The sequence below is a fragment of the Arachis ipaensis genome, chromosome B03, assembly GCF_000816755.2.
Source record: "Arachis ipaensis cultivar K30076 chromosome B03, Araip1.1, whole genome shotgun sequence".
In the NCBI taxonomy this organism is placed as follows: domain Eukaryota; kingdom Viridiplantae; phylum Streptophyta; class Magnoliopsida; order Fabales; family Fabaceae; genus Arachis; species Arachis ipaensis.
The window spans coordinates 121,917,556-121,933,047 of NC_029787.2; the positions used below are offsets into that span (position 1 = coordinate 121,917,556).

Here is a 15,492-nt window from a genome sequence, read left to right on the forward strand (position 1 = left end):
AATTGGATAAATATACATCCATGACATTGTCCGTGGATCCTCGCCACGAGCTGCTCGAGCCATTATCAATCCCTGCCACAACCAATACCATGGCTAATTTTAATTTTCATTTTCGAATGCTCCAAAGCATAACCACTTTTGTTTCAGCATCAATGAATTTATTAACTAGTTAGAGTAGTAAGGACTTTCTCCTTTCTTAACTAGTACTATTGATCACGAGACCTTGAAATTGGGAGAGCAATAATATAAAGTCTTTTTATGGTACTTGATATTTATCGCAAGATTTAAAGTTTAAAAGGTGAATCGCATTTTACTTTCTTTATTTTTAAGTAAATTAAACAAAAATTTTGTAGACACCAAAATATTCTCAAAATATTAAAACTTGTGCAGCTGTGTCCACCACTTATCTCTTAAATTTAATGGGTTTACGGTTTACCAGACATGGCAACGCCACTCGATAGAAGTGGATACCCTTCCATGCCCCCTATTCTCTCCCAATACGAGGATATTAATTGAAATTTTTTGAAATAATAATATAATTCAATATAAAAAGTTATAAGTCATATTATTTCAAAATATATATGTATTTGAAATCAGATTTTTACGATGAATATACAATTAATTAAGAAAGTAAATGTTTTGACTAGTGAAATAAAAAAAGAGAAAAAATATTAGTGTTTGAAAAGTTTCTGCTGTCTTGTTTGACGGTTGAAATTATTAGATGAGTTGTTAATAATAAAAGATATATGTTTAAGCTAATTAAAAAAAAGAGGAATTATTTGAGGTTGGGATTAAAAAAGAAAGTATTGAAAAAGATGGATTAGAAGTAAGAAGTGTGAAATTGTCCGTATTGTTGTTGATTGCATTTGGAAATTAGTGTGAATAGTTGGGGCGAAGAGTGATGGGGAGGTGTGGGTGTGGGAAGGAGGCATTGATCATGATGATTCAGGTGGGTAGTGAGTAGGTGACACAAGTGGATGGGGCTCTGCTTGCTTGGGAAGTTGAAAACATTGAACGCAGCAACCCGCCTTACTTTCTTTTTCTACACAAACACCACGCACCACCTTTCATCACTTCTTCTCCTCAAATCCTCAACACCGGCTGCACCTCCTTCCTATATGTGTTTAATTAGGGTTTACATGCAAATCTCTCTTGGTCGGTTCCCAGATAAGGCCCTGCCACTTGGATAAGGTTCTCTTTTCTCTTCTCTATCCGATAATACAGATCTCAATCTTTCGTTTTCTTTCTTTCTTTCTTTCTTTCCAACTTCTTTTTCTTTAAATTAAACTTGAACATGGCGAATCGATGGTGGGCTGGGAATAATGTGGCTATGAGGGCAACCGACTCAATCTCAGCGTCCCCATCAGTGCACCTGAGAAGAGAACAGGAGTTCCTCGACACTCCCACCAACAACAACAACACTCCAACAAACAGCAGCAATAGTAACACCAACCCCAACACCGAAGAAGACGAGAGCAGAGACACCGGTGCCGCTGCTGGAGCAAGAGGAGACGACAACAACCCTGCAGACCCGGCAAGTGGACCAGGAACCAGCGGAAAAAGGCCACGTGGCAGGCCTCCGGGATCTAAGAACAAGCCTAAACCCCCAGTTGTCATTACCAAAGAGAGCCCCAACGCACTCCGCAGTCATGTTCTTGAGATCAGCAGCGGCTCCGACGTCGCTGAAAGTATCGCCACCTTCGCCAACCGCCGCCATCGAGGTGTGTCGGTCCTCAGTGGAAGCGGCATTGTTGCAAACGTCACGCTCCGCCAACCCGCTGCTCCCGGTGGCGTCATCACTCTCCATGGAAGGTTCGAGATACTCTCACTCAACGGCGCTTTCCTGCCCGCTCCTTCTCCTCCCGGGGCCACCGGACTCACCGTTTACCTGTCCGGCGGTCAGGGGCAGGTGGTTGGCGGAACTGTTGTGGGTTCCTTGGTGGCTTCGGGCCCTGTAATGGTGATTGCCGCAACCTTTGCCAATGCTACTTATGAACGGTTACCGCTTGTCGAAGATGAACAAGTTGAAGAAGAAATGCAAGTGCAGCAGCAACATTCAGGAGGAGTGAGTGGTGGCGGTGGCGGTGCTGCTGCTGCTGGTGGTGGCAGTGGAGGAGGTTCTTCTTCTCAAGGTGGTGGTTTGGGTGAGGGTGGTGGTTCTGTGGGAATGTACAATTTGCCACCGAATTTGATGCACAATGGTCAATTGGCAGCACATGATGTTTTCTGGGGACCTCCACCGCCTCGTCCTCCGCAGCCTCCATCTTTCTAAAGGGACGACAACGGAATGGGATGAAATGAAGTGAAATGTTGTTGTGATATATCTCTTTCATCATAATAACTGACTTGTTTGTTGTACTTTTGTGCAGTGACGGTTTTCTTTCTTTCTTAGCAAGGTAGTTAGGATGATGAGGAACCTTAGCTTTTTCTTTTGTTAGTTCAATATTTTGCTTTGCTTCAAAGGAACTCGCCAGTAGTAATTTAATTTTCAGATATGTTTTTATTTGTACTCTTTTTCTGCACCTGCTATCTTCAATTCCCTTTTTCTTTCAATATATCTCTTGTGGTGGAAGAGTTGAGTTATGATTGTGTAGGTGAGAATGGTAACCGTGAAGGGAATAAGATTAATTGGTGGCTCCTACCGCTCCTCCTATATTCTATTCTATGTGGTAAGTGTACTTTGTTTGTTAATTGTTTTGACTCCTCCCTTGTTTCCTCATTTGATTGCATGGGTACTACTTGCTGCAAGTATTAATTATGTGTTGGACACTCGCCATTCAATTCTCTTGAAATAACTAGCCTAGCTAGTTCTTATTGTTTATTATTTTCCTCTTGTTTCAAGAGACGAATCATATATATGGTAGGGTCAGATCATGAACCTTTCCCAGCTCCATTTAGAGATCCAGCTGGGTAATCTCAACTATATTATGCAGGAATCGGACACCTCTTAGATTTGAAGTCGGCACTGAATTTTGGACCATAGTTTGAACCACTCTTGTTTTACTGTGGCATAACTAGTTATAGACATGAAGAATTTGATCCTTATATCGATGAAGATTGGATCAAATTAAAGGTGGTCAATCAATATTGTTCCGTATACAATATGCTCATTTTTAGTTTGTTTTGGGTAACGTTGAAATCTAGGAAATTTTGATAGTTTGACTAGGCCGCTTCTATAAGTATCCCATCACTGGTGTGGCTGAAGCATAGTACAAGAATGTACTAAGGTGCAGTTTCCCTTGTACTACTTGGATCCTTGTTTTCCCTTTTGTGTATTTCGGTGAACAAACTGAATGTCCAGTAAACTTTTATTAGGAAATAGTAGAACCAAGACATGCATGTCTATTGATTGCAAAAAATTGTGGGTTTTTTTTTCGGGTGATGCATTTCAATCACTTACTAGGCTTCTCTTCTCCTTTAGGTTGTTGTGATTCCTTCAGATTTTCTGTATATTATATTGTAGTAGAATGTATATAAGCATAAGATATTATCAATGCTGAGGTATATGGGTCAACTTTCAATTATCTGTGATTGTAGCCTTGGATTTTTGTTAGTAGTAGCTATCAAAGTAGAGGAGAAAGCAGAGATAAGGAAACCAAAATTCTTGTAAACTAGCAATTCTTGTTGGGGTTAGGTTAGTCTAATGACTAATGTATAAATAAAGCCAAAGGCCAACTAAGCAATATAGTACTACATTATTTTCCCACTTGCCTTAGATAATGCTTCTCTTTAAAGCAAAAGGTTAAAAAGAAAGAAATTAATAGAGGGATAAATGATCAACCGTGAAAGTATAAGAAATTAATTATGCTTCATGAAAGAAATATATATTTGGTTTGATGTTTGTTTCTTTAGCCAAATGTAAGCAGACCAGAACTAGTTTAATTTCTTAGCTAGGGTAATGTATATATATCTATATATGGTTCTTATTGAATTTCATTAAGTTTATTGTCTCATATGCATTGCATACACTATCACTCACCTTCCAAAGTACCATTTGTGGCTGTATATTTTCTTTTGTTATTTCTTTTTGGAATGCAATAAACATTTTTTTTAACACGAAAACTGATGTAGACATATTAGAGACACTATTTATAACATAGTAATATAGTATGGCACTGGAGATGAGTATCTTATCTAAATGGATACTCTTGAAACTTATATTATATATCAGACTGACAGGTAAAGCTTTTCAGATGACAGAAGGACATTTCGTCTCAGTAATTCAGTAGTATACTTCACCTATATTTCTTTAATATACAGTATTTTCTTATGCTATTGTCTTATTCTATGTATATATCGTAAAATTGTGTAGTTATGTTGTTGGGGATGTAAATTTGTGGTATTTGAGTGAGGGAATACAATGATAAACAAAAAGTACAGATGAATTAAGTTAGATGATTTTTTTAATTATTATGAGAAGATTAGTTTATTTGAAGGTAAAGATTTACATGCAGATATGCTTATATGAAATTGATAGTTATGAACCGTCGGATAATTTGATTTGTTTGATTAAATGTCTAAATTTTTATTTTGTCTGTTATTAACTTCACATGAAAATTACATGTGAATTTCTACTTTATTTTGCATATTTTGTTTATTTTGATTGAATATGTGTCGAATATTGTTAGGGCTTTATGGACACTTTGACATGGTTTTGATAACCAGATTGACCCAATTGGTTCAACTTGATGAATAGGAACTTAGCTATTAGATTGATTCAGGCTTGTTTGGGCTTCATTATCTTAATAAAAAAATATATTTTTCAGTAGAAAAGATATTTTGTTTAGTGTGTTTAACAAATATTTAGTAATAAAAATAAAAATATTAAAAAAATAAAAAAATATTTTGAGAAATTGTAATTTATATTTTTTTAAAAGATTTTTTTAAAAAAAATATTTTTTATGTAATAAATAAACAAAAATATATTTTTATATTGTTATATTCAAATATAATTTATAAATAAAAAAAATTTTTTATATAAGATATTCAAATATAAAATTATTTTTATTTTTTCATCAAATTTTTAAAAAATAGATAACTAAAAAATATTTTTTTTTTAAAATTTACCTAAACAAGCCCTCAATTCAAGCTTGATAGTAAATTGGTCAAAAGAAATTGTTTTTGGTCAAAAACCGGTTAACCGGTTGTATAGGTAGAATTTTTTTAGTAATTAATTAGTTTAAAATAATAAATTACAAAAAAGTATTTTATTATCGGAGTTGAATTTAGATTGAAACTTTAAATCTTTAATTCCATAAGTTCGGTCTTGACTCTTGGAACCTCGCCAATCTTAGAAATTTTAAAAACTTTCGTTCAATCATAATGTCCCTTATTAGCAAAATTGATGATAAATTTATTTCAATTAACTTTTGTTGATTCTATTTCATGTCGTTAATTATTTCTTGCTGCTTGTGATGTGATTTATCTTAGAATAAAGTGTAAAAAAAGTTATTTATGTTGTAAAATAAATAAATAAATAAAAGAAATAGATATAAAATAAAGAGATGGAAATAAATAACTCTATTATTAATATTTACCACAATTAATATCTCAATATAATAGAAATAATATATATATAGTATCGTATATANNNNGTGTGTATGTTGTCTGAGACTTTATTCTTTATTTATATATGTAAAAGTTTAAATATTCAAATTTTATTAATTTTCAATTTGTATTGAAAAATTAAATCTTTTAATATTGAAAAACTCATCCGCCCACATTAAGGTAGTATTTGGTGGATAGAAAGGGACTAAAAGATAGAGATCGAAAGACAGAGACTAAGAGACATAGACTGAAATACATCTTAATATTCTATTTGGTGTAAAGTGGAAGACAAAATTGAAACAAAAATGAAGCTCTAATTTAATTTGTATAAAGGATAAAATTGAAATTAATTAATTGAAATGAGAGTATTTTAGGTATAAAATGTTATTAAAGTTTTCATCTCTGTCTCTAAAAATTTCAATCCTTTGTATCTCCACTTTTTGGAGGTACTGAAATACTAAAATTTTAGAGACAGAGACAGAAATTTTAGTACCAGTCTCTAAGCCAACAAACATGATACTGAGTCTCAATCTCCCAGTCTCTATCCTAGTACCTCAAAACAAACGCTACCTAATAAACATCCATTGTTATCAAAACACTTCCTCTTGAATGTCTATTTAGGATTATGTCTCGTTAAAACCTTACTAAAGAAAAATCTAATGGGAGAAAACTTTAGTGAAGGAAAAAGAGTACAATATCCTTTGTGATGGAGACTGTCTCATTGAAAACCTTGTCAAGAAAAATCCAATGGGAAAAAAAATCTGACCAAGGAAAAAAGAGTACAGTCTCTCCCTCTTGTCATACATCATTTAATATCTCCAAATCCGTGCATCCTAATCTGATGTACCAATTTTTCAAAGGAGAATTTTGGAAGTGACTTTGTAAATATATAAGTCTGCCAGATTATCGCTTGATTGGATCGGTTAGACATCAATTGTTCCTTGATTTTGAAGATCATGAGTGAAGAAGAATTTGGGAGAAATATGCTTTGTTCTATCACCTTTGAGGTATCTACTTTTAAGTTGCGGAATGCATGCTGTATTATCTTCAAACATAACAGTTGGAGCTATCTTATGGTCAATCAGTCCACATAATGACAGAATATATTGAACCAAACTCCTGAGCCAAAAACACTCGCGACTTGCTTCATGTATCGCTAGTATTTCAGCATGATTATAGGATGTTGCTGCTATCGTCTGTTTTGTGGACCTCCATGATATAACTGTATCACCATATGTGAATAGGTATATTGTTTGAGATCTTCCTTTATGTGGATCAGACAAGTATCCTGCATTTGCATAGTCAACTAATTGTAACTTGGATTCATATGGATAGAACAATCCCATATCAATTGTTCCATGAAAATATCGAAACAATGTTTGATTCCATTCTAATATCTTCTGGTTGGAAAGGAACTATACCTTGCTAATAAATTCATAGCAAATAATATATCAGGTCGTGTATTATTAGCAAGATACATTAGTCACCTAATGATATATCTTCGTTTTCTTCTTTAGGACGGAATTGATCATTTTCCACATCCAAAGACTTTACGATCATTAGGGTACTTAATGGATGTGACTTATCTATATAAAATCTTTTCAAGATCTTTTCTGTATATGTTGTTTGATGAATAAAGATCCCATTTTTTATATGCTCGATCTGCAGATCGAGATAAAATTTAGTCTTTCCAAGATCTTTCATCTCAAACTCTTCTTTTAGAGCTTTTATAATTGTGAAATTTCTTTAGAGGTTCCAATGATATTTAAATCATCAACATACACAGTAATTATAATGAATCCAGATGCAGATTTCTCTATGAAAACACATGGGCAGATATCATCATTCTTAAATTCGTTTTTGGCCAAATACTCAATAAGACAATTATACCACATTCGTCCAGATTGCTTTAAACCATATAAAGATCTTTGCAATTTGATTGAGTATAACCCTTGTGAATATTCATTGGATGATTTAGATACCTTTAATTCTTCACGGACTTTCATATAGATATCACGATCTAATGATCCGTATAAGTAGGTTGTTACCACATCCATTAAATGCATATGTAGTTTATGGTATGCGGATAAATTGACCAAATAACACAATATTATTGCATCCACTACAAGGGAATATGTTTCTTTATAATCTATACCGGGCCTTTGTGAAAAATCTTGTGGCACAAGTCGAGCTTTGTGGCGTACAACTTCATTTTTATCATTTCATTTTCTCACAAATATCCATCTGTATCCAATAGGTTTTACATCTTTTGGTGTACGGATTACAGGTCCAAAGATTTCACATTTTACAAGTGAGTCTAATTCAGCCTTCATAGCTTCTTTCCATTTTGTCCAATCATTCATTTGTCGACATTCTTCGACTGTTCTTGGCTCAAGATCCTTACTTTCATGCATGATATTTAATAACACATTATATGCAAATATTTCATTGACAATCGTCTTATTTTGGTCCTATTTTTCTCCTGTAAAAACATAGTTTATCGAGATCTCATCATTTTCAAAATTTTCAGGTATCTGTACGTCTTCTAGCGTTAAAACTATATCAGAATTTTGGACAACTGCAGGTATTTCTACTATGTCTTTTTCAACAGGAATAGTATTTACCTTTTTTCGCTTTCGAGAATTTTTATCTTTGGAACCGACAGGCCTGCCATGCTTCTGGCGTGTATTTGCTTCAGTGTCTATTTGTCCTACTGGGACATCAATTCGAATTGGGACATTTTCCGCCCTGCCACGCTTCTGGCATGTCTACTACGCTTCTGCCATGAATTTGTTTCAGTGGCCACTTGTCCAATTGAAACATCAATTTGAATTGGGACATTTTCAACTGGTATATAGGATTTACTAATTCTTTTCGTATCATAAAATGCATCAGAAAATTCATTTGTTATTCTTTACAAATGTATAATCTTTTGAACTTCTAATTCACATTGTTCTGATCGAGGATCTAAATGCATCAATTAAGTTCCTTTTCAGGAAGCTTATTCTCTCCCCCTAATGTTAAAAATTTTGATTCATCAAAATGACAATATACAAATCGGGCTTTAAATACATCTTCAATTTGTATCTCAAGATACCTCATTATAAAGGGAGAATCATATCCAACATATATTCCCAATTTTTTTGGTCCCATTTTGGTGCGAGAATGTGGTGCAATGGGAACATATATCGCACACCTGAATATTCTTAAGTGAAAAACATTTAACTGTTGGCCAAAAGCTCATTTCAGAGTAGAAAATTGATAGTAACTTGTTGGTCTCAAACGAATGAGTGCTGCGACATGTAAAATAGCATGTCCCAAACTGAGGTTGAGAGATTTGTTTTCATAAGCAAGGGTCTAGCAATTAACTGGAGGCGTTTAATAAATGTTTCTGCTAACCCATTTTGTGCGTGAACATGAGCTACTGGATGTTCAACGTTTATTCCGTTAGTCATACAATAAGCATCAAAGGCTTGGGAAGTAAATTCAACAGCATTATCAAGATGAATTGCTTTGATTGGATTTTCTGAAAACTGTACTTTTAATCGAATAATTTGAGCAAGTAATCTCGCAAACGTCAGGTTGCGAGAAGACAATAAGCACACATGTGACTATCTCGAAGATGCGTCTATTAGGACCATAAAATATCTAAAAGATTCACATGGTGGATGAATAGGTCCACATATATTGCCTTGAATCCTTTTTAGGAATTTAGGAGACTCAAATCCAATCTTCACTAGTGATGGCCTTAAAATTAGTTTTCCTTAAGAACATGCGGCATAACAAAATTCATTAGATTTAAAAATCTTCTGGTTCTTTAGTGAATGTCTATAGGGGTTTTCAATAATTCTCCACATGATGGTTGTTCCCGGATGACTCAATTGGTCATGCCAAATTATAAATTCATTTGGGCTAGTAAACTTCGGGTTTACAATGGCATGTGATTCAATTGCACTAATTTTAGTGTAATATAACCCAGATGAAAGTGAGAGTAACTTTTTTAATATAACATTTTTATTTGAATCATGAGTTGTGATACATAAGTACTCATGATTTTCCTCATTCATTGTTTCAATATGATATCCATTCTGGCGAATATCTTTAAAACTCAACAAGTTTCTTAGAGACTTGGTAGACAATAGTACATTATTTATTATGAATTTGTTCCTCTGGATAATAAAATTAAAGCTCTTCCGGAGCCTTCTATCACATTATCTTAGCCAATAATAATATTAACATATTCTTCTTTTGGCACAAGATGAGTAAAATATATATTACTTTGAGAATGGTATGCGAACTTGCACTATCTGCAGGGCAAACATCTTCATTATATGTCCTTGTCATTTTCTTCAAAGACAAATAATAATAATAATAAAATGTGTTGAAGTATATGCAGAGTAAATTTCTTGATTGTTTTTTTAAGAAATACCGTACATAGTATCATATACTAAAAATTTTATTATTATTATTTTAGAATTTGGTACATTTAGTAATTTTAAAATTCATAAACATAAATATTTTATTAAATATTATTTATATACATCATATTTGAAATTCAAATGCATAAAAAATAAAACTTAACAGGAAGTTTCTTACATTATTTATTTACATGAGTACTTAATAAACCCATATATTAAACTATTCCATCATTGATCAAATGACCAATATTTTCTTCGGAATCCTCAAAAAAAAGCAGACACTTCATAATGAGTGGTGTAATTTTTAGCAATATCACAAAATTAATCTCCTTTCCTTTGTCATCTTTTTTCAAGGATGCTTGATAAGGATTAACTAGGTGCATCGGGGTACGACAGGTACGCGATCAATGGTCCTTTCCACCACAATGAAAATATTTATCCTCTGTTGATTTATTTTATCCATTGTTTCTTTCTTTATCCCACTTCTGGTGAGATCTTTTCTTATAAACATAATTTTTCTTGTTATCAAAACCTCACCATTTACCTTTTCTGGGGTTATGATTTGTCGCATTTGTTTCAGGAAATGGGGCGGCGCTAGTTTGTCGCGTTTCATGATTTTTTAAAAGCAACTTATTGTTGCGTTCAGCAACAAGAAGGCAAGAAATTAACTTAGAATATTTTTTAAATTCTTTTTCTCGATACTGATGCTGCAGGAGCACATTCGAGGTATGGAAGGTTGAGAAAGTTTTCTCTAACATGTCATTATCAATTATCTTTTTCCCACATAATTTCATTCGTGAGGTAATTAAGAACATTGTTGAATTGTATTCATTTATGTATTTAAAATCATGTAGACGCACTCAATAAAAAAAAAAAAATCCTGTAGACGCAAGTGCGTCCACTCACATCGAGCTTGAGGAAGTATCACTGTCTTTTGATAATTATACATTTCTTCAAGATTTTTCCACAGATCTGCAGGATCTTTTAGTGTGAGATATTCATTTTTCAATCCTTTGTCAAGATGCCGACGAAGGAAGATCATGGCTTTGGCTTTATCCTTCTAGGATGTATTATTTTCAACCTTAATGGTATCTCTAAGATCCATTGAATTAAGATGGATTTTAGTATATAGTATCCATGATAAGTAGTTGTTTTCAGATATATCAAGAGTATTAAATTTAAAACGAGAGAGTTTCGACATAATAAAAATTTATTACCTTGAGTTTTCCTAAATTTTGATCAGAGTCTCGTACTGATAACGTGTTGTAAAATAAATAAATAAGGAAGAGGAAATAGATATAAAATAAAGAGATGTAAATAAATAATGCTTTATTAACCTTCTTAGTACGTTATTCTAGTCATGTTGGGCTTTGTATTCATTAGGATTGTTAACATTTACATTTCATCGCATGGCTAGTTAAAATAATAACCATCGTGAAAAGCGAAAGTTTTTTCACGTTACCTTTACAGAGTTATGATCTTCTGAAAATGTTTACACTTTGTTTGGATGTAAAATAGAAAATGAAAGAAAAGAAGATGAGAGAAAAAAATAAAAAAAAAATAATTTTTTTATATTGTTTAGATAAAAATAAAATAAATAGAAAAAAAAATTATAACCAAGATTGTGTGGAAAATAAACTCTGCCTACCTCTAGATTTTGTTTGGATGATGAATAATGGAATGACAAAGAAATGCTTTGTATTATTGGATTTGGATGTGTGTTTTTTTTTGTTTTTCTTTTTGGGTCAAGGGATGTATGTTTAGGAGTGAGGGACGGAGTGGTTATAGATATGGGCCTTTGTACATTAAACAAACTCTAAACTATGGCGGTTTTTTTAGTAAATAGAAGATAAAAATAGAAAATAAAATTTTATTTTTTCTTAAAAAATTTTAAGAGCAAAAAACATTTAAAATAAAATATAAAAAATAGAAATGCAAACTAAATATACCCTTGAGTCTTTTGAAAAGAGTTCAAGATTCAAATGAAATTAAAAGAGTCTCAAGAATTTAATACTTCATTCTTTAATTATTAAAGTTCTAAAAGTTTCATGCTGTAAAATAAAAGTTCGCATGAATAGAAGCGTCTTAGCCTATGAAACACGGACGCTTCGCTGAGTTATCGTGTCCACGTATCGGACATATTTTGGACACGATACTCACCGATACTCACCGACACTCGTCCGACACACGTGTCAGCTGTATTCAACTGTGTCTTAATAAAAAGTAAAAAATTATTCTCCGGACACGCTTGGACACACCTAAATATCATCATGTGTCAGCGTGTCCAGTCTTATTCTTAACATATATTCTTGAAATAAATTTAGATATAGTATATATTATTATTTATTAAAACAAAAAATATTTTAAATACTTGATATAATTAAAATAAGATATTAAAAATAATTATAAAAATTTATTTATATTTTAATATCAATAAAATATCAAAATATCATTACGATTTATCTAAAAAATAATTTATATTTTATATGTATGCGTGTCCCTGTGTCTTATAAGATTTTAAAATTTGCGTGTCAGCGTGTCTTGTGTCGTGTCGTATCTTGTGTTCGTGTCAGTGTCCGTGCATCATACGTCTTAGCTATAGCATGTATTACATGTAATCATGGTTAAATTAACAAGTCAGTTAAAGAATTAAGTTAGTTATGATAATTAATTAAAATAAAGTATAGAGTTAGTTAAGCCACCAATTCTGTATATAAAGAAATGATTGATTGAATTAATAATAGATTGATTTTGTTGTGATAAGTATAAAAGCTGAGTTGGATGCCCATTAATGTCTGAGCGGCTCAGCTTCTCAATGGTAAATGGCATTAAAGAAATGTTGAAAAAGTAAAGTATGTTACCATTATAAATAGCAGAATGTTGTTTTATATTCGTACATACAAAAACAACAGCAATATAATAATATTCTCTTTCTTTTTCTTACTATAAACAAATACTATTATCTCTCTCTCTACTTTTTATACTCCTTTCTATCTTTATATATATATTTATGCAATTCTCTCTCTCTTTACTTTTTATACTCCTTTCTATCTTTGTATATATATATACATTACAACATATAATATTATTATATATCTATAATTTATTATTGAGCTAATTATTTTAATTTTAGAGTCTTCTATTTATACATCTTTATTTTATATATATCTTTTATTTTACAACACGTTATCAGCACGAGACTCTGATCAAATTTTTAGGAAGACTCAGGTAACAAATTTTTCATTATGTCGAAACTCTCTCATCTTTAATTCAATGCTCTTGATATATCTGGAAACAATTATTTATCATGGATATTAGATGCTGAAATCCATCTTGATTCAATGAATCTTGGAGATACCATTAAGGCTGAAAATAATGCATCCCAGAAGGATAAAGTCAAAGCCATGATTTTTCTTTGTCGTCATCTTGACGAAGGATTGAAAAATGAATATCTTACATTAAAAGATCCTGCAGATCTTTGGAAAAACCTTGAAGAAAGATATAATCATCAGAAAACGGTAATACTTCCTTAAGCCCGATATGAATGGACGCATTTGCGTTTACAAGATTTTAAATCTATAAATGAATATAATTCTGCAATGTTTCGAATCACCTCACGAATGAAATTGTGTGGGGAAAAAATAACTGATCATGATATGTTGGAGAAAACTTTCTCAACCTTCCATGCCTCGAATGTGCTCCTGCAGCAGCAGTATCGAGAGAAAGGGTTTAAAAAATATTCTGAGTTAATTTCTTGCCTTCTTGTTGCTGAACGCAACAATGAGTTGTTATTAAAAAATCATGAAGCGCGCCCAGTTGGCGCTGCCCCATTTCCTGAAGTAAATGTGGCAAATTACCCTAGAAGAGGTAAATGGCAAGGTTTTAATAATAAGAAAAATTATGGAAGGAAAGAGAATTATGTTCAAAAGAGAGGATCTCACCAGAAGTGGGATAAAGAAAGGAATATCAGGCAGAATAAATCAACTGAGGAGAAGTGTTTCCGCTGTGGTGGAAAGGGCCATTGGTCTCGTACCTGTCGTACCCCAAGGCACCTAGTCGATCTTTACCAGGCATCTTTGAAAAAGAACGACAAAGGAAAGCAAACAAATTTTGTTTCAAATGATGCTGAGAACTCCACCACTCATTATGATGTATCTGATTTCTTTGGGGATCCTAAAGGAAATATTGGTCATTTGATCAATGATGGAATAGTTTAATATGTGTGCATTTAGATCCTCGATCAGGGCAATGTGAACTAGAAGTTCAAAAGATTATACATTTGCAAAGAATAGCAAATGAATTGCCTAATGCATTTTCCGATACAAAGAGGATTACCAAATCTTATATACCAGCGAAAAATGCCCCAATTCGAATTGATGTCCCAGTAGGACAAGTAGCCACTGAAGCAAATTCATGCCAGAAGCGTGGTAGGGCAGAAAATGCCCTAATTCGAATTGATGTCCCAGTAGGACAAATAGCCACTGAAGCAAATACACGCCAGAAGCGTGGAAGGCCTGTCGGTTCCAAAGACAAAAATCCTCGAAAGAGAAAAGAGGTAAATAATATTTCTGTTGAAAAAGACATAGTAAAGACACCTGCAGTTGTCCAAAATTCTGATATAACGCCATAAGACGTTCAGGTACCTGAAAATTGTGAAAATGACGAGATCTCGATAAATTATGTCTTTACAGGAGAGAAATGGGACCGAAATAAGACAATTGTCAATGAAATATTTGCATATAATGTGGCATTGAATATCATGCATGAAAGTAAGGATCTTGAGCCAAGATCAGTTGAAGAATGTCGACAAAGAAATGATTGGCCAAAATGGAAAGAAGCCATGAAGGCTGAATTAGACTCACTTGCAAAACATGAAGTCTTTGGACCTGTAGTCCGTACACCTGAAGATGTAAAACTTGTTGGATATAAGTGGGTATTTGTGAGAAAACGAAATGAGAAAAATGAAGTTGTGCGCTATAAAGCCCGACTTGTGGCACAAGGTTTTTCACAAAGGCCCGGTATAGATTATGAGGAAACGTATTCCACTGTAGTGGATGCGATAACATTGCGCTATTTGGTCAGTTTATCTGCATATCATAAATTGCATATACATTTAATGGATGTGGTAACAGCCTACTTATACGGCTCATTAGATCGGGATATCTATATGAAAGTCCCTGAAGGACTAAAGATATCTAAACCATCCAATGAATATTCGCAAGGGTTATACTCAGTCAAATTGCAAAGATCTTTATATGGTCTAAAGCAATCTGAACGAATATGGTATAATCGTCTTACTGAGTATCTAGCCAAAAACGGATTCAAGAATGATGATATCTGCCCATGTGTTTTCATAAAGAAAACTATATCTGGGTTCATTATAATTGCTGTGTACGTTGATGATTTAAATATCATTGGGACTCCTGAAGAGATTCCAACAATTATAAAAACTCTAAAAGAAGAGTTTGAGATGAAAGATCTTGGAAGGACTAAATTTTGTCTCGACCTGCAGATCGAGCATATAAAA

General features: G+C 33.0%; 1 protein-coding gene across 1 annotated transcript; it reads left to right on the plus strand.

Annotated features, from left to right (window-relative positions):
* Window positions 804-2,553, plus strand: LOC107631287 (AT-hook motif nuclear-localized protein 15). The gene is made up of 2 exons (XM_016334686.2): window positions 804-1,195; window positions 1,259-2,553. The coding sequence occupies exon 2, from the start codon at window positions 1,295-1,297 to the stop codon at window positions 2,270-2,272; it is 978 nt and encodes a 325-aa protein (XP_016190172.1). The 5' UTR covers window positions 804-1,195; window positions 1,259-1,294; the 3' UTR covers window positions 2,273-2,553.

What these genes read in the sequence shown, in the direction of transcription:
- LOC107631287 (XM_016334686.2), top strand. Translation starts at nt 1,295, where the DNA reads ATGGCGAATCGATGGTGGGCTGGGAATAATGTGGCTATGAGGGCAACC.